Raw genomic sequence first — 26625 nt, 5'->3', positions numbered from 1 at the left:
TCAACAGTGATCTAATCAAACCCTCTCCAATCTACACAAATCCACCACAAAAAGGGACACAAGATTTATTTATGTACACAACCTTGCCTAGAAGCAAGAGGGTCTCCCCTATCCAGGGCAGGGAAAATCACTGAACGGCAAGTACTGAGACTCTGTGTCTCAGAAAGGAAAGGAATCGGCAAGAGAAACTTCTCTCGACCTTTTCTTTTCGCCTCCAACTAAAAATTTCTATTTGCTTGCTCTGTTACAACTGATATGACCATTTAATTAATAGGTGAATTATAATTTCACCCAATCGACGAGAAAACATTTTAGAACTAAATTTAACTATAGCCAAAAAGAGGGAACGTACCAACACCTTTTTTTTTAAGGGAAAAAAAAAATACCAATATTTAGAGAAAGGTGATAAATAGAGGGGCAAAGATAGTAGGAGAGAACTGAGAAGGGGGAGTGAGTATAAATCGGCTAAAACGTGTAAGAGAATTTTTTTTTTTTTATGAAATAAAATCAAAATTAAGTGATATCATTGAAATAATTGAAGTTCAGTAATAGAAATTAAATTTCAAAATGAAACAAACGTGCAATCATGCACATATTTTAGTATTAAAATGACAGCGTTGTAACTTTCTATATGGATTAAAGATATGCTAAAATATAATTACATTTTCTCTAAACTAATTGTTCATCTCCTGTAATCGTATAAAAGATTTTACTAAAATGTTAGGGGGCAATTGCCCTCTTCGCTCGCTGGGATTTACTACTGTTTGAAGTTCTTGGGAAACAATTTTTGTTAATTAAATTTCAACAAAACCAGAGAATTCACAAGGTCCTGGCTTCAAAATTCAAATCATGTTAACAAGATGAAATGCAAACCAATTTGCCAGTAATTACATGGCACACTTCATGCTTATTTTTATCTCATCATCAAGCGCAAAAACCAGAGAATTGTTGTATACAGATAACCTGTCATTTGGTAGAGCAATCTTCCAAAGCAAATGTGCTTCATCATTTTATACATTGTCCATGACAGGACTTTTTGCTATATGACAAGTTAAAGAGCAAGAAGTAGCCAAGAGCCCATGAGTCCAAGTATGTTCTTAAAATGATGATGAGCAGTGAAGCAAGGTTAAGGGACCAAGATGAAAGTAACTTGTGTCTTGACATTAAAATGGAATTTGTTTACACAGGCTGAAAAGAAAATGTAATGAAAGGAGCACAATAGAATATGAGCAGGCCACTCTTCTTTTTTTTTTTAACCACGCCTTGCCCTTGCACTTTTCAGGTAGTCTGCCCTTATTGCCCACAGTTGTTCTCCTGCTGTTTTCATGTCCGGTCGATCTGCTCGAATGGGTGCAGCACACTGGATTGCCAAAGCAAACATTTTCATGAGTACCTCCCCATCTACTTTCTCTTCCATTAGTGGATCCACCATATCTACCACGGTTCCTTCGTTATACTTTCTAAAGACCTGCACAAATTTGAAAAGGTTTTAGTGCTTTGGAAGTGAACTAGCATGCTATATATATTGGTTAGGGTAGGTTAATGAAAAAGCACTGCAGAAGCAGTCCCTGAATGTGGAATCCCCTACTTCTGTTCCAATGTTAGCAAAGGCATTTAGGTTTTTAAAATTTTCCAATTAGCTATTTACACTGCAAGAATCTGCTCTCTAAAAGAACAAGCTACTAAGGGGGGAAAAAAATCCTAACAAAACATTAAGGCTTTAATGCAGAATAATCTGATGCATAGATCTACAAAAGATAATCCTGGACAGCAACCCTAAGTTCTAAGAGCATGTATTCTAGTACACAGATCAAAGTTTTTGGTTTAGATAATTAAATAAATATTCAATATATTTTGAAACAATTTGTCCTTGCAGGTAGAAAAATCAAATACTTAAACCCCTGAGGGGAAAACTGTGAATGTTTGTAACACTTGTATAATGGTACAAAAAAAGACTACCATATCATCTAAGAACCCTCTGAGGTTCAGCCAACTACCCCTTTTCAGAACCAAACACTTCAGCTCTTGAATTTCATAAAAATCAGCACTTTGGTCTTCATGAGCTAAGATAAGTCCAAAATGATAATGTTACGGTTTATTAAAGGACTAAAGAGAATTTTATAGAACTCCAGCACCAAAATGTTTAATTTTGAAAAGGGTAAAAAGAGAAAGACCAAAGTGTGAATCAGATTAACTGTTTAATCCTGTTCTTTATATTAATGTTGGCCCCATAAGCTCAAAATGAGCAATTGTTTTTTGATGATATCAAAACTCAAATGAAATCAACTAACCTTATCTCAAAGTGTTGTGAAAAGGACGGAGAAGTGTTAAGCCATATACATAGAAAGAGATTTGTCAAGGCTAACACAAGGCGAATCAAAGTGATGAAAAGATAAGAAGATTGCTTATCAAAGACTTGTGAAGACTCAGTGAAAGTATAGAGTTAGGTGTTTGAGTCACTAGGTTTATTGTAAAAAGATTAGAGGGGATTGTGCATGTGCATTCTATCTTTTAACCCTTAATTTTTGAAATCCAAGTTTTTAGAAAATTTTTTCACTATGATTTTGAAAGTCTTAAAAGGTTAGATCAACTTTCCAAAATCTGGTTCTTGTTTTCAAAGTTATTCAAACTGAAAGGATTACCAGGTTTGCTAATTGGTTTGTTACTGGTATACATTTTTGCAAGATAGTTTACTAACTTGATTAGTTTGCTAAACAGTTTGCTAATTCCAGTAAAGTTTGCTAACATGTTTGCTACTAGTACACAAAATTTTTCTCAGAATGCTAAGGATCCAGAGTCACAGAAAAAGACAAAACAACGACTATTTTCTTGAAAAACATACCTGCAACGTTCTGATGAGGCTTGTTATGGAAAGTCAATCACTATGTTATGGAAAGTCAATCACTATATTATTTCTCTGTATATTCTGTATTCTGTATTCCTATTTAGGATTTCTTATTTAGAATTTCCTCCTAATTAGTAGAACACAATTATAGGAATCAATTGTATATATATATACCCATGTACAGATTAATTAAAATCAATAAGAATTATCTCTTTCTACATGGTATCAGAGCAGATCATCAATCTAGGGTGACTATTTGTTCTCACTACCTAGCTCAGGAGAGACCTTGGCCGCCGACCGGCCGTTTCGACCCCGATCAACATCGCCGGCGTCGCCTCAACCCCCTTATTCCACCACTGTGTGCTGTTGCCTGATCCAGTATACCATTAAAGGACTTCTGAGGTTTGGCTCTCAGATCCTATTTCGGTATTTGCTTGATTTGTGATTTTGGATTATTTTGCTGCCATAAGCACTTTGGATTAGCGTTTCGGTTAGTTTTCTTTGTCTCAACAAATGGTAGACAATAAGAATGTTATTTCTGATGTGATTCCGGTGATGACTAAGATCACGGAACACAAACTTAATGGTTCGAATTACCTGGAGTGGAGTAAGACTGTTAGGGTCTATTTGCGTAGCATTGATAAGGATGATCACCTTACTAAAGATCCACCCACTGATGATACACGACAAACTTGGCTAAGGGAGGATGCTCGGTTGTTTTTGCAGCTTCGGAACTCGATTCATAGTGAGGTAATTAGTTTAATTAATCACTGTGAATTTGTTAAGGAATTGATGGATTACTTAGATTTTCTCAGATTACGTAAAGGGAATATCTCCCGTATTTATGATGTTTGTAAGGCATTCTACCGTGCTGAGAAAGAAGATAAGTCTCTCACGGCTTATTTTGTGGATTTTAAACGGGTATATGAGGAACTTAATGTATTGTTGCCTTTTAGTCCTGATGTGAAAGTTCAGCAGGCCCAACGGGAGTAACTGATTGTTATGAGTTTTCTTGCAGGCCTTCCTTCAGAGTATGAGACTGCTAAATCTCAGATTCTCTCCAGTTCTGAGATTTCCTCTTTGCATGAAACGTTCACACGGGTACTTCGTACAGAAAGTACTCAATCTTCACAGCCTGCCAGTAGTGCTCTTATTAGCCGTAATCCAAATGGACAACAGGGTAATAGAAGAGGAAGTAGAGGAGGAATTACAGGCAACAGAAATAATCAACGTAATAGAGAGGCTAGTTCTAATCAGGACTCAAGAGGAGTCATTTGTTATTATTGCCATGAGTCTGGCCATACAAAATATAATTGTCCGCAACTTCAGAGGAAAAATCAGCGATCACATATGGCAAATATGGCAACAGAGAATTCTACAGTATCTTCCTCTGAGAAAACTATTTTGGTATCTGTAGAGGATTTTGCACAATTTTCCCAGTATCAGGCATCTCTAAAGCCTACTAGTTCCCCTGTCACTGCGATCGCTGAGTCAGGTAAATCCACTACATGCCTTGTGTCTTCTTCATCCAAATAGGTTATTGATTGCACAGTGCGATGCATCACATGACAGGTAATTCTAGTCTTCTATCTGCTTTTCAGTCTAATCTCACTTCCTCTACTGTTACTTTAGCTGATGGTTCTACTTCTTGTGTCATGGGTTCTGGAACTGCGAACCCGACTTCGTCAATTCTTTGTCTTCTGTTTTGTGTCTACCAAAATTCTCTTTTAATCTACTTTCTGTTAGTAAACTTACTCGTACCTTAAATTGTTCTGTTTCCTTTTTTCCTGATCAGTGTTTCAAGATCTTACGACGAAGCAGATTATTGGTAGAGGACGCGAATCAGGTGATCTCTACATTCTGGAAAATCATGTACCGCGGTCGCTTGTTTGCTCCAGTACCTTATCACCTCTTGAAGCTCATTGTAGATTGGATCATCCTTCTTTGTCTACCATGAAGAAGCTGTGTCCTCAATTTCAGTCTTTATCAATACTAGAATGTGAGTCGTGTCAGTTTGCAAAACATCATCATTTGCCTTTTGTGTCTAGAGTCAATAAACGGGCTTCATCCCCTTTTGAGTTAGTTCATTCTGATGTTTGGGGTCCTTGTTCTCTTACATCTAAAACAGGATTTCGTTATTTTGTTACTTTTGTTGATGATTACTCTCGTGTTACCTGGTTATATTTAATGAAGAATCATTCTGAATTCTTTTCTATCTTTTGTGCCTTTTGTAATGAAATCAAAACTCAATTTAATATTTCTGTGCGCATATTAAAAAGTGACAATGCCAAATAATACTTTTCAGCACAATTTCAGCCTTATAAGACATAACACCATGGTATTCTTCATCAGTCTTCCTGTGTGGATACCCCATCCCAAAATGGCGTGGCCGAAAGAAAAAATCGGCATCTTCTTGAGGTAACTCGTGCTCTTCTTTTTCAGATAAAAGTACCTAAACACTTTTGGGAGGATACAGTTTCTACGGCATGTTTTTTTATCAATCGTATGCCGTCTTCTGTCCTTAATAGGGATATTCCTTATACTGCTTTGTTTCCTACAAAATCTTTGTTCCCTGTTGAACCCCGTATTTTTAGTTGTACCCGTTTTGTGCGTGATGTTCTTTCACAGGTTACTAAATTGGATCCAAAATCTCTCAAATGTGTCTTCCTTGGGTACTACTGACTCCAAAAAGGTTACCGTTGTTTCTCTCCTACTCTTAATCGTTATCTTGTTTCTGCAGATGTCACATTTTTTGAGTCCACTCCATTTTTTCCTCCATCATCTGTGTATGAGAGTCAAGGGGAGGAAGATGATCTCTTAATATATACTGTCCAACCAATGTCTAGTCCTCTCCCACAGCCTGTTCCTTCTGTCTCTAGACCTATTCGACCTCCCGTTGTTCATGTTTATTCCAGAAGATTGGAGATTCCTGACTCAGATCCTCCACCAGCTACTTCGTTGGGAGATCCTGTACTTCATACTGATCATGATTCTGATCTAGACTTACCCGTTGCTCTTCGTAAAGGTAAACGTTCATGTACTTACCCTATCTCTTCTTTTGTTTCTTATAATCAATTGTCTTCTTGTTCTCGGTGTTTTGTTACTTCTTTAGACTCTGTTCCTATCCCTAATACTATTGGTGAGGCACTGTCTCATCCTGGCTGGTGTGATGCTATGAAAGAGGAAATAGAGGCTTTAGATGCTAATGGTACATGGAAACTATTGCCTTTGCCCACTGGTAAGAAAGCTATTGATTGCAAATGGGTATTTACGGTAAAGGTAAATCCTGATAGTTCTGTGGCTAGGTTAAAAGCACGCCTTGTAGCAAAAAGATATGCTCAGACATATGGAGTTGATTACTCTGATACTTTTTCTCCTGTAGCTAAACTTACTTCTATTCGCTTGTTTATCTCTTTAGCAACTACATATGATTGGCCCCTGCATCAATTGGATATCAAGAATGCTTTCCTTCATGGTGATCTTCAGGAGGAAGTGTATATAGAGCAACCACCTGGGTTTGTTGCTCAGGGGGAGTTGGGTAAAGTTTGTAGGCTTCGGAAGTCTTTTTATGGCTTGAAACAAAGTCCTAGGGCATGGTTTGAGAGATTCAGTGAAGCAGTACAGGAATTTGGTATGCAAAAGAGTAAGTGTGATCACTCAGTATTTTATAGGCAATCTGAGGCTAGTCTAATTCTCTTGGTAGTCTATGTGGATGATATTGTCATCACTGGGAGTGACTCTGCAGGTATTTCATCTCTTAAAACCTTCCTCCAAACTCAGTTTCAGACCAAAGACTTGGGATTGTTAAAGTATTTCTTGGGTATCGAAGTTATGAGAAGTAAGAAGGGTATTTTCTTGTCTCAAAAAAAATATGTCCTCGATCTATTGACAGAGACAGGAAAATTAGGTGCTAAGCCTTGTAGCGCACCAATGACTCCAACTTTACAACTGTTAGCAGGAGATAGTGAGTTGTTTGAAGATCCAGAGAGATACAAGAGATTGGTAGGAAAATTGAACTACCTTATAGTCACTCGTCCTGACATTGCTTATGCCGTTAGTGTGGTAAGTCAGTTTATGTCTTCCCCAACTGTTGCTCATTGGGAAGCCTTGGAACAAATGTTGTGTTATCTGAAGGGCGCTCCAGGAAGAGGTTTGCTATATGGTAATCATGGGCATTTGAATGTTGAATGTTTTTCAGATGCCGACTGGGCTAGATTTAAGGTTGACAGGAGGTCAACTACTGGATATTGCGTTTTTATTGGAGGAAATTTGGTGTCTTGGAGAAGCAAGAAGCAGGGTATAGTTTCTCGATCTAGTGTTGAATCCGAATACAGAGCCATGGCACAATCAGTATATGAGGTAATGTGGATACTTCAATTACTAGATGAGACAGGTTTTAAGACCTCCCTGCCTGCGAAATTGTGGTGTGATAATCAAGCTGCTCTTCATACTGCTTCTAATCCGGTGTTTCATGAGCGGACCAAACATATTGAGATTGATTGTCACTTTATTCGTGAAAAGATTCAACAACAATTCATCTCAACAGGACACATCAAAACTGGAGAGCAATTAGGATATATTTTCAAAAAAGCTCTGAATGTAACTAGAATTGACTACATTTGTAACAAGTTGGGCATGATTAACATCTATGCTCCAACTTGAGGGGGAGCGTTATGGAAAGTCAATCACTATGTTATGGAAAGTCAATCACTATATTATTTCTCTGTATATTCTATATTTTGTATTCCTATTTAGGATTTCTCATTTAGGATTTCTTCCTAATTAGTAAAACACAATTATAGGAATCAATTGTATATATATATACCCATGTACAGATTAATTGAAATCAATAAGAATTATCTCTTTCTACAAGGCTCTTAATGGTCTGAAATGTTTTTGAACCTATAAATACATTTTTTTACAACTTCTCACACTTAATGAAGGCTTGAGATTAATTTACACTCCTAGAAATTATTTATTGCTTTCATTCAAGTGCTTTAACTTCTATTTGAGCTACATTGGCATATCAACTCTCTCTCATCTTTATAGTTTCTGTTGTATTATGAGAGATTGAGTGAAAAACAATCTTTAATATTATTAATGAGGGTTGTTCAAGCACCTTGTGAAACTTGAAGTGAGTGAAGTGTTTAGGATAACACTTGTAGAGGTTTACAAGTGCCTTGAAGACTTGTGGATGTAAAAGGCTTTCTCTTGCCAATTGAAAAGAGGTTATAGTGGAGTGAAGACTCAAGAAGGAACCTTAAGAGAGTGGATGTAGGCTAGTTAAGCCGAACCACTATAAAAATCTTTGTGTTCAATTCTCTCAACCCTTATCTCTTTACCTTATGTCATTTACTTTAATGAGAATCTTGAGTTGAATGACGTATTTCATGCGATGATTGAATTGATTAAGCAACACATTGAATTATTGAGCATATTTGAATTATACTTGATTAGGTTGTTTATGAAATTGCTTAGAATCTAAGTTGTGCGCTTTGATAGAGTTTGTTAGGTTGCTTTACCTTAGTCAAGTGTAAAGTTGCATTGAGCATATTTGTGATACACTTTTAATTTGCTTAGCACATATATCACACTTAGAAACACCTAGTTAAACAAAGCCACAATTTTTCAAAAAGTTTCAAGCAAGGACCAAAAAATTGTTAAAGTCCAATTCAAACCAACTCCTCCCCCCCCCCCCCCCCCCCCCCCCCCCCCCTTTTCTCTCTCCTCTTGGACTATTTTTGGGCCTACAATTAACTATACCCATTGGTAACGATCAGCTCAAAGGCTGGGGGTGTGATATATATCCACAGCAAAGCAATTGCTAAAGTTGGGCAGGACTTGCCCACAGAAAGTCTGATATACAGGGTCAGACCTAAAGTGAATTTGACATTCAGGCACACTGACAATCTTTGGCGATCTCATTCTACAGTTTTGGCAAATGGCACAGACGGTCCTTGACTATCAATAGTGATTCATTTAAAATGTGGTTCTCCATAGGCAATGACCATCATCCTATGTTTATGAAAATTATAAATATGCCAAGGTATTGAATATGAATACTAATCATTATAATTACATAAAAAAAAAACATGCAACACGCAGATGGGATAAGCTTACCCATCTAAGTGTAACCCGCTCATCTGCAGGTCTCTTCAGCTCCACAGGACGGCGGCCTGTCAGAATTTCTAGAAGTAAAATCCCAAATGAGTATACGTCACTCTTTGGGGTCAGCTGATAAGTCTTCATATATTCAGGGTCAAGGTAACCCACTGTCCCTTTCACTTTGGTTGAAATGTGAGTCTGATCAGCGTCCACAGGACCAAGTCTTGCAAATCCAAAATCAGCAACCTTGGCCCTCATGCTCTCCGTCAAAAGAATGTTGGATGATTTGACATCTCGGTGGATAATCTGCTTCTCTGTTGTGAGTAAATAACACATAAGGCATAGTCAAACACAAACCAATTTAAATAAGCTACACAGTGATGATGAACCTACAGGAATACAAAGCATCTGAGAAGCATGTCAGCAAATGGATGATGAGAATATAATTCATGTTGTACTGGAAATTTCTATCATAGATATAAAGCAAAAATCACTATATAATAAAATACCAATACTAGATGATACATCAAACATGTATAATAATTTATAGAGAGTAGCATATGCAGTATGCTGTGGCCTTACAGGTCTAGTATGCCTTATACAGCTATCTAGCATCTAAATCATACACAAAGGCAAAGGCACCTTCAACAGTTCATAGGAAATCCTGAACATATATTAGCATATTGCTCCATTTTTTTCTCCTCCCATAGGCCTTCAAATCAGTAGGCGTAAAGAATCTCCCAGTTGAAATTAAGCCTTAGTTAAATTGATGTGATTTGTTATGGATAAGGTTTATAAAGCAGATCATAACTAATTCATGTTAGCGTCGGATAGACCTGAACCTGATCCACATTGCCCTATTTCCAGCAATAATTCTTGTGGGTGTTTCTGCATGATCATGATGCAGTATTGGAAGAAGACTCAACTTGGGAATTATATTCATTATAGAATTAGGCAGTTTAAAGTTCTATTATTTAGTAATTCTATTATTATTATTTAGAAATTCTATTAGGTTTATTATTATTTTCCTAGTTTGAGTTTATTTAGTTTTCCCAAATTATATTGGTTTAGTATTCCTAATTGGTTACTAAAAACACTAGTTGATAAATTATAAATACCTATGTCTAGGAATTTTATTAGGGAGCTCATTATTATGATTATTATTACTGAGAATTAATAAAATTTTTGAGAATTTGTTTCTCTTGATCCTTTGGTTTCATCTTGGCGTCTTGCTCTTTTGGTTTCTTACGTGCTCTACATCAATTTGGTATCGGAGTCCTAAAAATATGACCCCTTTGTTTCCATTATCCTACTAGTTCTACATCAATTTGGTATCCAAGCTTACTAAATTGATACCAAATTCACTTACTAAGCTGATAACTTACTAAATTCACTACAAGAACATAGCCTTCATTGTGAATGTGACTAGTTGCAATTTTGGAAGAATATATTTGGATACAATACAGTGTAGCAACAAAATAAAAGTTACTTGGAAATAGCAAGGCAAGATGCTTAGGTAACATTTTGTTGAGGGATTTTGGGTGAGTGAATTGGAAGAATGCATTATTTGGTAATAGCCAAATCAATAAAGAATTGGTGAATTTTGATAATTCCCATCTTTCAAGATCTCTAGAAAATGAGGAATATGTCATGCCATATCCTATATGGATTTGGAGAAATCTCTTATTTAAATGAGATAAGAGGTCTCAACACTCTTTTAAATTTACCAAACTGCCCTTTAGTTTCTAGGATTTGGACTGTATGCTAAACAAGAGAATCATCCAATTCCTATGATTTGATTTTACAATTTTTTTTTTTTTCATTTCCAAGATCTGGAAAAAAATTCTAGGATTTCAAGAACCCTCATTCCAAATATACCCTAAAAGTTGCTTAAAAGGATAAAGTTATATAATCAATCAAAAGCCCATATTTTTTTTTTGTATCACATTCATATTCACATGCATGATTCATATTTAACTAGATACCAACAACTTCAAATTTGTCTTATGCAACCATAGTGGTAGAATATTAAATATGAGACTATGAGGACTCTCAAATTATTCCAAACAATGATTGGGTATTAAATTTAACAGTAGTACAGAGCAACAGTAATGCTTCCAATAACTATGGAAAATTCAACACAACTTTTCCCCTTAAACAAACACAACGAGCAGCAATGGATGTATTGATCTTTAAAATGTCAGCTAAATTGAATCTTCAAAAACAATAGAGCATAGTAATTTTAATCAAGTGTTCTGCATCAAACACAATATGGGTTTCTTAACACAAGTTCTTTTTCTTTTGCTCTGTATATGTGAGTAGATTGCACCATTTAAAAAGTTTAGCTTAGATCTAAGCTCTGCTAAATTATCTTCCACTAAAATAATGTAAGAAAAGTAAAGGTAGATGACATTTATTGGGTCCAGCTAGCAAGTGCCATGACTCCAGAGAACTATTTATTTGCCAGTGACAAAATATGTCATTGATGGCATATACATGATGATGGAAGCTAGTAAGACAATTAATGGTGGGATAAGAAAGTTGCAGTAGCAGTTAGCTGACATCAAATTCCACTTTTAAGTATTTAGCTTACTGAAAGTACGGATAAAACTACATATTTTAATGTATGGTTTATGTTTTGTTTCCACAAAATGAGATGTTGTTTGGTGAGGTTGCAAAAGTGAAAATCATAAGCTAGAATCTCAAAGCGAATTTGACTGGTCAGTCATATGATTATTGAAGGAGATAACTATCAGTGGTCTTTTGACATTATTGTTCAGTGGAGATTAAGATTGATAGCTATCATCATAACATTGCATAACAGAATGGGAGAGTATTGAAACTGTTGACCAGTGATATTAACTCAGGTGAATAACCATCTACCACCTTCTCTGGCCATAAAACCCTTTTTCAACTGAGGAACAATCTAATGAGATAAACTAACACTTCTCATATGCGTCAAAGCACACAGAGTGGCAGTGTTGATATTACAGAACCAAAGTGACGCAGTTTTGACTTTAAATACTTTCAGGCTAAAGCATTTATAGTTGATTCCATAAGTAAATATTATCATCTTATTCACCATAAGAGGCTTCAGCTTACAAAAGTAAACTAATAGACACTATAATGCTACAAAATTAGCTGAAATATGTAGAAGAACTCCAACTGCATATATACTATCAGATAATTCTAAAGTATTCATCTCAGATTAGTTATTTCAGTTCAATTGACATCCTAGTTGGTAAAAGTATGATTCAGAAACAAATAATGAAATTGGCACTTGTCTAACCTGCATATGTGTGGAGATAAGTTAATGCATGTGCAACATCAATGGATATTTCAAGCCTTTGATTAAAGTCCAGAATTCTTCCACGCTGACCTGCAGGGAATTATATCAAAACCATTAATATAAATGTTATTGTCCATACTGAAATTTCATATAATCTTATATTACATAAGCTTACCATCCAAATGTTCTCTAAGAGTACCATTTGGCACATACTCAGTAATAATAAGGCGCTCAGTTCCTTTTTCAACATAACCAAGCAATTTCACCAGATTCCGATGATCAATTTTTGCCAGAAGCTCAACTTCACTGCTGAATTCAGTTCGCAAGTTCTCATAGTGTTCCTGTACAGTGTTTTCTCATCAACTAACAGAAGATACTTGAGAAAAAAAAAATGACTGATTTGCAGATTCAGTGATGAGATAATATGAATTCTCTAAATTCACTACACTCTAACGTTCATTAAAAATAAAGCCAACTCAATAAAAAAAAAAAGAGAAAGACATGTGGGGGTGGGGGTTGTGGATTGAACATGTGAGAGCATATTCTCCACAAACAACAATGACTTCCACATTAGAACAAAGTGTGTTCTTCATTGCACAATGAATACTAGATATATGTCTTTGTCAACTCAGAAGAAATCCTTCCAATTTTTTTTTAAAAAAAAATAATTTCCAAATTAGATATTTTTCCTCAATTATACCAATTTTGGGCTAAATTTGAAGAAGAGCCTAGGGTCACATCATCCTTTTTCACTACCTTGACCCACTTTATCCTATGCATCCCACTTTACCAGGATCACACTACTATTATTCATTTTCTACTTGTGTACTAAGCTTATTTATTAAGCTTATTTATTATCAGATTTACTGGTTTTGTAATAAAAAGTATAGGGTTTTTGTCACTTCACCAACAATGTTCCATTAGGTAGGATTTCAGTGACCCAAGCAATATTGAACCAAAAATGATCCATTTCAGAGTTGCTGATGTTGTAGAGGGAAATAGTGTCAAAAGATTTATAATTAAGTATTGATGCATAATTGCTCTCAAACAGAGCTAAATGGTGAAAAAAGATGCATATAGCCAACCCCAAATAGTTTTTGATTAAGGCTTTATTGTTGTTATTGTTGTTCAGAATTATTGATATTTACTGTTATGGAAAGTCAATCACTATATTATTTCTCTATACATTCTTTATTATGTATTTCTATTTAGGATTTCTTCCTAATTAGTAGAACACAATTATAGGAATCAATTGTATATATATACCCATGTACAAATTAATTGAAATTAAGGAGAATCATCTCTTTCTACATGGTATCATAGCAGGTCATCTATCTAAGGTGACTATTTGTTCTCACCACCCAGCTCAGGAGAGACCTTGGCCGCCGACCGGCCGTTTCAACTCCGATCAACATCACAGGCATCGCCTCAACCTCCTCATTCCACCACTGTGTGCTGTTGCCTGATCCAGTACACCGTTAAAGGACTTCTGAGGTTTGGCTCTCAGATTCTATTTCGGTATTTGCTTGATTTGTGATTTTGAGTTATTTTGCTGTTGTAAGCACTTTGGATTAGCGTTTCGGTTAGTTTTCTTTATCTCAACAAATGGCAGATAATAAGAATGTTATTTCTGATGTTATTCCAGTGATGACTAAGATCACGGAACACAAACTTAATGGTTCGAATTACCTGGAGTGGAGTAAGACTGTTAGGGTCTATTTGCGTAGCATTGATAAGGATGATCACCTTACTAAAGATCGACCTACTGATGATACACGACAAACTTGGCTAAGAGAGGATGCTCGGTTGTTTTTGTAGCTTCGGAACTCGATTCATAGTGAGGTAATTAGTTTAATTAATCACTGTGAATTTATTAAGGAATTAATGGATTACTTAAATTTTCTGTATTCTGGTAAAGGGAATATCTCCTGTATTTATGATGTTTGTAAGGCATTCTACCGTACTGAGAAAGAGAATAAGTCTCTCAAGGCTTATTTTATGGATTTTAAACGGGCATATGAGGAACTTAATATATTGTTGCCTTTTAGTCCTGATGTGAAAGTTCAGCGGCCCACCGGGAGCAACTGGCTATTATGAGTTTTCTTGTAGGCCTTCCTTCAGAGTATGAGACTGCTAAATCTCAGATTCTCTCCAGTTCTGAGATTTTCTCTTTGCATGAAACGTTCACACGGGTCCTTCGTACAGAGAGTACCCAATCTTCACAGCCTGCCAGTAGTGCTCTTATTAGCTATAATCCAAATGGACAACAAGGCAATAGAAGAGGAAATAGAGGAGGAATTACAGGCAACAGAAGCAATCAGCGTAATGGAGAGGCTAATTCTAATTAGGACTCAAGATGAGTCATTTGTTATTATTGCCATAAGCCTGACCATACAAAATATAATTTGTTCGCAACTTTAGAGAAAAAATCAGCGATCACAGATGGCAAATATGGCAGCAAAGGATTCTACAGTATCTTCCTCTGAGAAAACTGTTTTGGTATTTGCAGCGGATGTTGCACAGTTTTTCCAGTATCAGGCATCTCTAAAGCCTACCAGTTCCCCTGTCATTGCAATCGCTGAGTCAGTTAAATCCACTACATGCCTTGTGTCTTCTTCATCCAAATGAGTTATTGATTCTGGTGCGACATATCACATGACAGGTAATTCTAGTCTTCTATCTGCTTTTCAGTTTAATCTCACTTCCTCTACTGTTACTTTAGCTGATGGTTCTACTTCTTGTGTCATGGGTTCTGGAACTGCGAACCCGACTTCGCCAATTTCTTTATCATCTGTTTTGTGTCTACCAAAATTCTCTTTTAATCTACTTTCTGTTAGTAAATTTACTCTTACTTTAAATTGTTCTGTTTCCTTTTTTCCTGATCAATGTTTGTTTCAGGATATTACAACGAAGCAAATTATTGGTAGAGGACGTAAGTCGGGTGGTCTCTACATTCTGGAAAATCATGTACCGCGATTGCTTATTTGCTCCAGTACCTTAACACCTCTTAAAGCACATTATAGATTAAGTCATCCTTCTTTGTCTATCATGAAGAAGTTGTGTCCTCAATTTCAGTCTTTATCAGTACTAGAATGTGAGTCGTGCCAGTTTGCAAAACATCATCATTTGCCTTCTGTGTCTAGAGTCAATAAACGGGCTTCATCCCCTTTTGAGTTAGTTCATTCTGATATTTGGGGTCCTTGTTCTGTTACTTCTAAAACTGGATTTCGTTATTTTGTTACTTTTGTTGATGATTACTCTTGTGTTACCTGGTTATATTTAATGAAGAATCGTTCTGAGTTGTTTTCTATCTTTTGTGCCTTTTGTAATGAAATCAAAACTCAATTTAATATTTCTGTGCGTATATTAAGAAGTGACAATGTCAAAGAATACTTTTTAGCACAATTTCAATCTTATATGACACAAAATGGCATTCTTCATTAGTTTTCCTGTGTGGATACCCCATCCCAAAATGGCGTGGCCGAAAGAAAACATTGGCATCTTCTTGAGGTAACTCGTGCTCTTCTTTTTCAGATGAAAGTTCCTAAACACTTTTGAGCGGATGCAGTTTCTACGGCATATTTTTTGATCAATCGTATGCCGTCTTCTGTGCTTAATGAGAATATTCCTTATACTGCTTTGTTTCCTACAAAATCTTTATTCCCTATTGAACCCCGTATTTTTTGTTGTACCTGTTTTGTGCGTGATGTTCGTCCACAGGTTACTAAATTGGACATAAAGTCTCTCAAATGTGTTTTCCTTGGGTACTCCGGGCTCCAAAAAGGGTACCGCTGTTTCTCTCCTACTCTTAATCGTTATCTTGTTTCTGCAGATGTCACATTTTTTAAGTCCACTCCATTTTTTCCTCAATCATCTGTGTATGAGAGTCAGGGGGAGGAGGATGATCTCTTAATATATACTGTCCAACCAATGTCTAGTCCTCTCCCACAGCCTGTTCCTTCTGTCTCTAGACCTACTCGACCTCCCGTTGTTCATGTTTATTCCAAGAGATTGGAGATTCTTGACTCAAATCCTCCACCAGCTACTTCGCTGGGAGATCCTATACCTCATACTGATCATGATTCTGATCTAGACTTACCCATTGCTCTTCGTAAAGGTAAACGTTTATGTACTTACTCTATCTCTTCTTTTGTTTCTTATAATCAATTGTCTTCTTGTTCTCGGTGTTTTGTTACTTCTTTAGACTCTGTTCCTATCTCTAATACTGTTGGTGAAACACTGTCTCATCCTGGCTGGTGTACTGCTATGAAAGAGGAAATGGAGGCTTTAGATGTTAATGGTACATAGGAACTGTTGCCTTTGCCCACTAATAAGAAAGCTATTTGTTGCAAATGAGTATTTACAGTAAAGGTGAATCCTGATGGTTTTGTGGCTAGGTTAAAAGCACGCCTTGTAGCAAAAGGATATTCTCAGACATATGGGGTTGATTACTCTGACACTTTTTCTCTTGTAGCTAAACTTACTTTTGTTTGCTTGTTTATCTCTTTAACAGCTACATATGATTGGTCCCTGCACCAATTGGATATCAAGAATGCTTTCCTTCATGGTGATCTTCAGGAGGAGGTGTATATGGAGCAACCACCTGGGTTTGTTGCTCAAGGGGAGTTAAGTAAAGTTTGTAGGCTTCAAAAGTCTCTTTATAGCTTAAAACAAAGTCCTAGGGCCTGGTTTGAGAGATTCAATGAAGCAGTACAGGAATTTGATATGCAAAAAAGTAAGTGCAATCACTCAGTATTTTATAGGCAATCTGAGACTGATCTAATTCTCCTAGTAGTCTATGTGGATGACATTGTCATCACTGAGAGTTGAGTATGGAGCAACCACCTGGGTTTGTTGCTCAGGGGGAGTTGAGTAAAGTTTGTAGGCTTCATAAGTCTCTTTATGGCTTGAAACAAAGTCTTAGGGCCTGGTTTGGGAGATTCAGTGAAGCAGTACAGGAATTTGGTATACAAAAGAGTAAGTGTGATCACTCAGTATTTTACAGGCAATCTGAGGCTGGTCTAATTCTCCTGGTAGTCTATGTGGATGACATTGTCATCACTGAGAGTGACTCTGCAGGTATCTTATCTCTTAAAACCTTCCTCCAAACCCAGTTTCAGATCAAAGACTTGGGATTGTTAAAGTATTTCTTGGGTATTGAAGTTATGAGAAGTAAGAATGGTATTTTCTTGTCTCAAAGAAAATATGTCCTCGATCTATTGACAGAGACAGAAAAATTAGATTCTAAGTCTTGTAGTGCACCAATGACTCCAAATTTACAACTGTTAGCAGGGGATAGTGAGTTGTTTGAAGATCCAGAGAGATACAGGAGATTGGTAGGAAAATTGAACTACCTTACAGTCACTTGTCCTGACATTGCTTATGCCATTAGTGTGGTAAGTCAGTTTATGTCTTCCCCAACTATTGCTCATTGGGAAGCCTTGGGATAAATCTTGTGTTATCTGAAGGGCGCTCCAGGAAGAGGTTTGTTATATGGTAATCATGAGCATTTGAATGTTGAATGTTTTTCAGATGCCGACTGGGCTAGATCAAAGGTTGACAGGAGGTCAACCACCGGATATTGAGTTTTTGTTAAAGGAAATTTGGTGTCTTGGAAAAACAAGAAGCAGAGTGTAGTTTCTCGATCTAGTGCTGAATCCGAATGCAGAGCCATTGCACAATCAGTATGTAAGGTAATGTGGATACTTCAATTACTAGATGAAACAGGTTTTAAGACCTCCCTGCCTACGAAATTGTGGTGTGATAATCAAGCTGCTCTTCATATTACTTCTAATCCGGTGTTTCATGAGCGGACCAAACATATTGAGATTGATTGTCACTTTGTTCGTGAAAAGATTCAACAATAGATCATCTCAACAGGACACATCAAAACTGGAGAGCAGTTAGGAGATATTTTCACAAAAGCTCTGAATGGAGCTAGGATTGACTACAATTGTAACAAGTTGGGCATAATTAATATCTATGCTCCAACTTGAGGGGGAGTGTTATGAAAAGTCAATCACTATATTATTTCTCTGTATATTCCGTATTTTGTATTCCTATTTAGGATTTTTTATTTAAGATTTCTTCCTAATTAGTAGAACACAATTATAGGAATCAATTATATATATATACCCATGTATAGATTAATTGAAATTAAGGAGAATCATCTCTTTCTACATTTACATAGATCAATCATATAATCTCCGATATAAACAACCTAAACTCCATCCACTTGATTGTGTCCAAAAATTCGATAACATAGTTTCCATGTTTCAGCTGTTATGCAACTAGTGTTAAACAACTAGTTATGTAACATCAAATATCCTTTTAAACCTGTCATACATCAGTTCAGTATCAAAGTGGATGACCCTTATCATTTAAATTTGATGCAATGCACATTTCTTCAATCCAACATTAGTATGATAGTCTTGAGAAGCTCTTTTATTATCTAAAGCTCAGGAAGGATATTATTATTTACCTTCTTTGCTCGTTTTATCGCAACCACCTGCCCATTTTCTAGTTGGGCCTTGTAGACAGTTCCAAAGCCTCCTTCTCCTATCCGATGTGTTGGAGAAAAATTGTGTGTAGCTCTTGCAGCCTGATTCAAATTGAGATGAATTGATCCCAGTCTACTAAGCTTGGGAGACATTGAAAATCTAGAAGGACTAGGTGGCACCCGAAGTGGACTGGGTGGAACTTTTTCAGGAGTGGAATTCACATTGAAAGAGGATACTGAATCCACTGCAACAATGCAATTGAGTACACTTTTCAATTTTTATCACTGAAGCATGCTGAGTAAAAAATATGGTTGATCACCAAATAAATCCACTTCTTTATCAACTCATCAAGCCAATTATTTTATTTATATAAACTATATATGCCAGATTTAATTTATTATCAGCCCTGTGAGCTCTCAGCTGGATTGTACTAATTCACATTTAAAATATGATTGGAGCACATTTGAAGTGTGATTGGAACAAGTGATGCAGCTATACTTGTAATGCAAGGTAGAGGCAGGGAGAGTGCAGATAATATGGCCTATACAAGCAGTGAAAAGGGAGGTTAATGGACTTGAGAGAGATGCAAATGATCTAGAGATATGCAAATGCAGTGAGGAGAGATGGAGGTACAAGTTCAAAGTAGATTTGGTGGGTTTTTACAGAATCAACACATTCAGCATGGGGTTCTCTAGGGCTGGCCTAATTTAGACAAATGTTAAAATTGATTTGTATAATTGATATAAATATAAGAATTGGACATACATGAAAATTTGACTGAACTTCAGATGTATTTGCTCATTGGTACAATAGACCAAATAAAAAATCAAGTCTCAACATAGCAAAAGTTTAACAATTGTTGACCCTTGATTTAAATCTCTCAATTATAGAACTGCAGATAGTTAGCCAACATCATACCCTTAAAATTGTTGAGAAAAGAATTTGTTCAAATATTGTAAATGATGAGATACAAATACTAGACTCACTTGAAATTGGATCCTTAGCAAGAACAGGGTGAGCAGTTGCTTTCCTTTTCCTGCGAGAACAGGGACACAAAAGACCACAGGTTATGACAACAATTCCAGCTGCTACTAAGCCGACATGTTTGGGGGTTAAAGTTGTAGGATTGTTCTTCTTCTCTTTTGGAGGAATATCCTGACCTCCATGGATTTTGGACTGTTCCCCGACCTCCTTTTGCAAAAGTTTTCTTCCTCCCTTGAGGGACAAGTTAGCTGCCAAAACAGTGGCAGTTAATTAGAAATTCAACCTGAGAGTTAAGTAATGAACTTCATAGAATTGCAAGCTTACAACAAATGGCTAGATTAACTTCTAAAGCAGAAAACCAAATAAAGAATATAATATCAGCACATACCTAATAAGAGGTCCAACCCACAGTAGCTACAGCCATCATAACTCTCAAAGATGCAACCATTTGCATAGTGGAAGTGAAGGAGCTTGCAAAATGAATCTTTGTCTACGGGACTTCCATTAATGTAAAACAATTCTTGATCATCAAAATTTGAATAGACTATGTGATCGGTACCACAAACCTTTGATTGTATGTGCAACCCAAAGGCTATTATACTTGGAAATTGCACCAATAACAGAAGAGCCAATGCAGAAACAGCCATCATCAATGAAATAATGTGCTCCATTTACATCTTTGAGAATTTAAACATAATGAAAACATCTCAAAATTCTGCGCGCTGCAACTAAGCTATATAAAATGAATAGATCGTCAGAGCATATGAAATCGCAACCCAGAAACCTTGGAAATTCAAGCTATATAATTCACATCCACTGCTCTTTAAACAATTATGTGGAGAAAGCTATACAGAAAATTAGCTTGAAATTCAACACCCATAAATCTTGGGTTCATAGAGCTCTAAACATAGCACAATTTTGGGCAATCAACACGAAACTCAGATGAATTCTTCAAATTCCAATTTGTCAAGTTGACAAAAGGGAGAACCCAGATTAGAAAGTAGCTGAAACTCAAACACGCATGGATACTTAGAGTTGAAGGAATCAAACTTCCCTGAACAAGAAATATCAATTTCTCACTATCACTACAAAATCCAAGTACAGTCTTCAAGACCAAATTCAAGAAATTGGCAAGTTGATATTGAATTTTACACTTCCAATTTTGTGCTAAACAACAATTATGCCAAGTCCTTGATAACCTGCTCACCAAACTAACAAAATAGTTGGTTCAGTAGCTGTAGATCGAAATTCCAGCTACAGCTCTCCAAGACCCAGAAAGTGCCAAAAACCCTATAGTGGAACCAAATCCTCCTACACCCACAAAACCAAATGATAAAACGAATCAAACCCAGATAATAAAACAACAAAAACTTCAGAATTCAAAACTAACAAAAAAAAAATACAACGATTCTGAAGTTGCTTCACTCTGAATCCACAGACAGAGAAACAAAGAGCAGACAGACACAACATGAAACAAGGTATGCTAGCTACAAATTAAGAAGGAAAAACAATGAAAAAAACAAACCTGAAGAAATAAGAAGATTGGTTGAATTTTGTTGAGAGAAGAATCAAAGAAAGCGAAGACTTACGGGCCTATAAATTTTTGTTGGGAAAGAAAGGAGGAAGGAAGGAAAGAAAGAAAAATGGTGGGGGAAGTGATGCAAGTGATTGCCGTCTCATAATGATAGCATTGTTGCTATATCCTTCAAAAATAATAATATTAATATTATGCAAACAACACTACAAGAAAAGAGAACCCAAACCAAACGTTGGACAATGTTGACCGTCGTTGGATTTGTATTTTCTTCTTTCATTTTTATTTGGAAAGTTCTCTTCCCTACCAAACACTTTCACACATGCATATCATATTATATATATATATATTTTCTATATTTGATAGGTACTTTACGAAGAAGCAGAAATATGAAAAATTATTAGATTAGAATATTGAATTCAAAAATTTTCTTCTAGGGTATCATGCATTATGCAATATTCAATTTTTACCTATTGATTTCAATGTTCAATTGCATATTAAAACTCTTTTAATATGTATTTGAATCTATATTTGTCATTTAAGATTTTTAGAATTAACAGATTAATTCATTAGAATACTAAATTAAATCAAGAACATGTGCACTAATCTTTTGATGCACTGTAGTTGTGTTTGGTATTTTGTGAAGTACCTATGATCCCAGATGTTGTCCCTTTAGCTTGTCCACACCAAGATCACTAATGGATCAATGGCAGCCCCCTTGAACAGCTTCTCAAGCATTTCCAATTAATTAGACATTAAGGTTTTGCATTTAGAAATGTTATAGATGTATATAGGACACTAAAAATGATTTCTAACAATTTTAATTCAAGAGAATGTTGGCAATTCTCTTTGAATTGATGAGAGATGAAGAAGAAGAGAGGAAGAGGAAGACAAGGGTGCGCGGCACCTCTTTTGAGAAAATCATATTGTTCTATTTGTTCTTTCATCCTTTCCATTATATAGTTAGGTCATCACTTAAAATTATTGCCACATGTCATCTTCTGATTGGCTCTTAGTTTAATTGACCAAATCACATTGTGTCCAGTGTCAAACTTATATTTAATCTTGACTTTGATCATCTTACATGATTAAAAGACAAATGGCAAGCTTATGTATAATGCCATGTGTCACCATTTAATGGTGTCACATGTCACCCTGTAAAATGACCAAATTACCCTTATGTCTTAATTTTGAGTTCTTAATTCAAAATAATTATTTCTCTTCTTCTAATCAATTTATATCAAATATAAATTAATTAATTAATCTCTATTAATTAATTTCTCATAATTAAATTCATATTTAAACACTTTAAATATAAATTTAACTTATACTATACATCCAATAACTTAGATTTGGTTTCAAGCCATGCTAAGGACTTTGCAATCTAATTGCAAACCAAACATATTTAATTAATCAATTAAACTCTTTAACTAATTAATTAAATCATATTTAACTTGGTGATTACTTGTGTATGTGTGTGATTCACTAGGCTCATCACTAATTGGCAATGAGATATGATATTAACTCTTAATATCATCAGAACTCTTTCTTACCATAAATAATTTTTCTAAATCATTTTAGGCCCCTCATAGACTATGGTTAACACCTAGCATGGCATGTCATAGCCACCAAATTAGTAATAAGGTTTACCTTAAATAAACCTATAATTATATGTTACCATACACTAGAATCTCTCTGTTATAAAATCTCAATTCGAGCTAGAGTCATGGTTTATGTCAAACTCCATTTGCTATGAATATTATGTTCTCTTTTAATTCTAGTTATTGATTAAAAGAATTTCTTATCAGAAACTCTTTTCTTATTAAATCTGTCTGTCCTGACCAGGAACTTGAAACATTAATAACAATTAAATGAACATAAGATTTTATCCCTATTTACTTAGAGCAACAGATTCCATCCTGATTGTAACACCCCAAGATTTTAAATTTTATTATTTATGAGTATTTTTGATACTTTAATTTTATTTAAATTTTAGGAATTTTTTTAGATTTTTCGGATTTTAAAAATCGGGTTCGATTTTCCGAAAATATAAACTTTAATGATTTTTAAAAATTAATTTAAAGACCACGTGGCAAAACTAAAAATATATTTGGAGTCTACGTATTTTTCTGAGTTTTATGAAATTTTTGAATTTTGGACCTCGTTTGGTCCCGAGTAAAATTCAAAATTTTGTATTTCGAATCGGCCAAATCGAACCGGACCGGATCGGGTCTTCTTCTCTTTTTCTCCTCCTCCCGCGCGATGGCCTCTCTCCTTTTCTCTCTCGCTTTCTCCTCGGCCACGAAAAATATGCGCGAACGCGCCTTCCCGCCAAATCCGCCGATCCGCCACCGATTGGACCGGGTCTTGTGTCTAAAATCATCTACAGAGCTTTCCATAGACACCAAGAACGCCAAATCCATCGAGCGGTTTGTCCGATTTTTGCTCGGGAAGATTTTAGCCCATTTCGACTTTTGGGCTAGATTTCTCAAAACCGTGAATCACGAGAAAACCGAGGCTACCAAAGACGCTCCATTCGCCGAGAGCTTCGCAACGACATAAATTTCGAATTTTCCGACACCGCTTTGGTGGGTCCCACGGAACGGTATTTTCGAGCATTTAATGAGTTTAGAAAATTCTGAAAAATTTATGTACTAACCCCGTGTTATGGGCTTCGTAGGTATCCTCGATTCGCGGAAATTGGCGACAAAATTGACTCCATTACCGGAAAAGTCTCTGGACCGAGGTTTGGCTAGCCCCCATTGTCGATGTTCCGAGCGTTCGAAGTCGGAATCGGCAAAGGTAAACCCGAACCTTGTTTTTACGTAATTTTCTAGTGCTTAAATAGGGTTAAAAATCCGTAAAATATTCGTGGTAGCTTAGAAAATTACGATTCTTTTTGCAATAGCTTAGTAATATTGCTAAGGACCGCGGGGCAATGTTTTATAATTTTTAGAGCTTGTTTGGGCAGTTTTTGCAAAAATGATCAATAATAAGGACTAAATTGAAATTTTGCATATTGTGACGGATGACTGATTTGATGGGCCCAGGAGGGGCTGTGTAATATGATTGAGTTGTGGATGTATGGATTGTGAGTATAGAAGTGTATTTTGAGCCCTTTTTGCAGGTTGGGTAGGTCCTAGGTATAGGGGAGACTCTGCCGGATTTTCGGCACGACTTAGGACGTAATTGGTCTTTTCTTTGTTTGTATTGAGTCAGATTGTATTAAATAAATGTAATATGATTGTCAGGTGAGCCGGGACAGCCTTCTTCCTCCGCCCAGCCGCCACAGTGATTGTCGTCAAGTCTGTGAGTAAAATATTAATTTTAATTGTAATTTCGATATTATTATATGTTCAGCATGCCCATGCATCACTTATATGCATATATTTATGTAGTTAAACTCTAGGCACGATTTATGATGCATTGATAAATGTTAAAGTGCCATGATGTTGTTGTGGTAATTTGGAGCAGTGTGCGTGCGTTGGCGTGCGTGTGATGTGGTGTGGACTATGGATAGGACGGGTAGTCACGACTTGAGTTCTTCACTGGAAACCCGATCCTTCGAGGGGTAGTCACGGCTTGAGTTCTTCGCTGGGACCCTCGATTTGGTTTATTAAGCGAAAGTCCGGCTTGAGTTCTTCGCTGGCACCAGGTTGGATTTAAGAGAGCTGTATAGGGGATCAGCTCCCAATATGATATGATTGATGCTACAGGGTGCGTGAGTGCTCCAAATTACCTTTTTGATGTTATGATGTGAAAATGATGTGGATGTTGCATTTCACTCTACAGGGTGCATTAGTTTTAGATAGTTATAGAGATTATGGTTAAAATTGATATTTTATTCAGTCGAACGCTCACTCGCTTCAAAAATTTACAGGAGGATATTTTGTTCTGGGTTAACCTGCTTTTCTACTTCGCAGGTTGTTTATTAATATTTGTGTAATTTTAATTACTCCTAGAATTTTCGCATGTGTTAGCAGTAATTATTTGAATTTGGTCTGTAATATTATATTCATGTTAGACCTGTAAACTTAATATTTTAAGTCTGTTTTGATGGATTGGATGAGGGAGTTGAGCTCCCATTTATTATTATGTTGATGAGTATGTGGAGGGTGAGCTGAGCTCCCCAATGGATTGTTTATTGTGTTTACAGGTCGGGTGAGTCGAAAACTCCCCGTTGAAAAGTCCATTTTATGGTCGAACTCTGTCCGTTTGTTTTCTTGAATTTGGGCCCAATGGGCCTTAGAGTTGGGTTAATGAATAGTTAAGGCTTACTACAGGCCTCGGGGGCTTTAGGCTGGCCCAGGTCCTAGTGCCGGTCCGGCCCATAGGTTGGGTCGTGACACTGATCAACACCTACCTCTATATATAATTAGTAGGAGCCAGCACATGCCTATATACTCATACACAATACAAGTATGAAAGCAGTATCAAACTGAAACCACCTATATACAAGATAACTGTGCTATCTCAAGTTTAAAGATTATATACACTGATATGATTTATGATAATACATTGACAAAAGTAAACTCCATGTGCTTATCATAAGTGTCACTGGTTCAGCCTACTTATCATGCATAAGTGTCTATCATGTTTATTATATGGCATGAGACTCACCATTCCATCTTATTTACATCTCATATAAATAACTAGGGAACAAACATGATTACAATCTTTCTGGATAAATCATGTCCTTATTGTGAACTAATTTATGATACTTTGTGCTAAAAATACTGTCACTCATATTCTTAACAACTTAATAATAGAATTTCTAACAAAATATCAATGGACCTTTTCTATTACACATAAATATATTATGTAAACGGAAAAGTGAACTTGCCTTTTTATTAATAAAACATATACAAGATATATACTAAATGATATGCTCTAGGGCATACTACTAACACTTTAGTCTAATATATCATAATTAATTATGTTTGCATCGAATTAATTCATTAAAAAGTGAAGTGTTCCTATTGGGTATCTCCTTCATCCACAACAATCAAACACTCAACCTTAATTAAAAAAATAAGTGTCATTTTAATTGCTAATTTTATATGAGATATATTTAATTTTTCTGTCTATCTAATTCATTTGCAATATGGTATTATATAGGTTAACCATACACCTAAAAAAAAATATTACGTCTTTTATAATCACACATATCTCTATTATTATTAAGTTAAGCATTCAGTTCAAATAAAATCAAATGGAACAGTTAAAATTGAATTACTTGAGTTTATAAATATTAAATATTGAATCGAATCAAAATGTAAAGAAAATTGAATCGAATTGAATCGATCTAATTCAATTCATTTGAAGCCAATCGATTTGAGCTTTTAATGAGCCTTTTTATTTGAATCTA

At 35.8% G+C, this 26625-nt stretch overlaps 1 protein-coding gene across 1 annotated transcript; it reads right to left on the bottom strand.

Annotated features, from left to right (window-relative positions):
• Nucleotides 1-1140: 1140 nt before the first annotated feature.
• LOC110657256 (calmodulin-binding receptor-like cytoplasmic kinase 3) lies at nucleotides 1141-21496 on the bottom strand. The gene is made up of 8 exons (XM_058140288.1): nucleotides 21249-21496; nucleotides 20112-21034; nucleotides 19726-19971; nucleotides 18721-18983; nucleotides 12415-12580; nucleotides 12240-12329; nucleotides 8966-9264; nucleotides 1141-1468 (listed from the first exon to the last, which is right to left on the bottom strand). The coding sequence occupies exons 2-8, from the start codon at nucleotides 20392-20394 to the stop codon at nucleotides 1253-1255; spliced, it is 1563 nt and encodes a 520-aa protein (XP_057996271.1). The 5' UTR covers nucleotides 20395-21034; nucleotides 21249-21496; the 3' UTR covers nucleotides 1141-1252.
• Nucleotides 21497-26625: the final 5129 nt, after the last annotated feature.

Source organism: Hevea brasiliensis, chromosome 17, assembly GCF_030052815.1.
Source record: "Hevea brasiliensis isolate MT/VB/25A 57/8 chromosome 17, ASM3005281v1, whole genome shotgun sequence".
NCBI classification, from domain to species: domain Eukaryota; kingdom Viridiplantae; phylum Streptophyta; class Magnoliopsida; order Malpighiales; family Euphorbiaceae; genus Hevea; species Hevea brasiliensis.
Note: the sequence above shows the minus strand (reverse complement) of the source record. Positions and strands in the feature narration are given on the sequence as shown.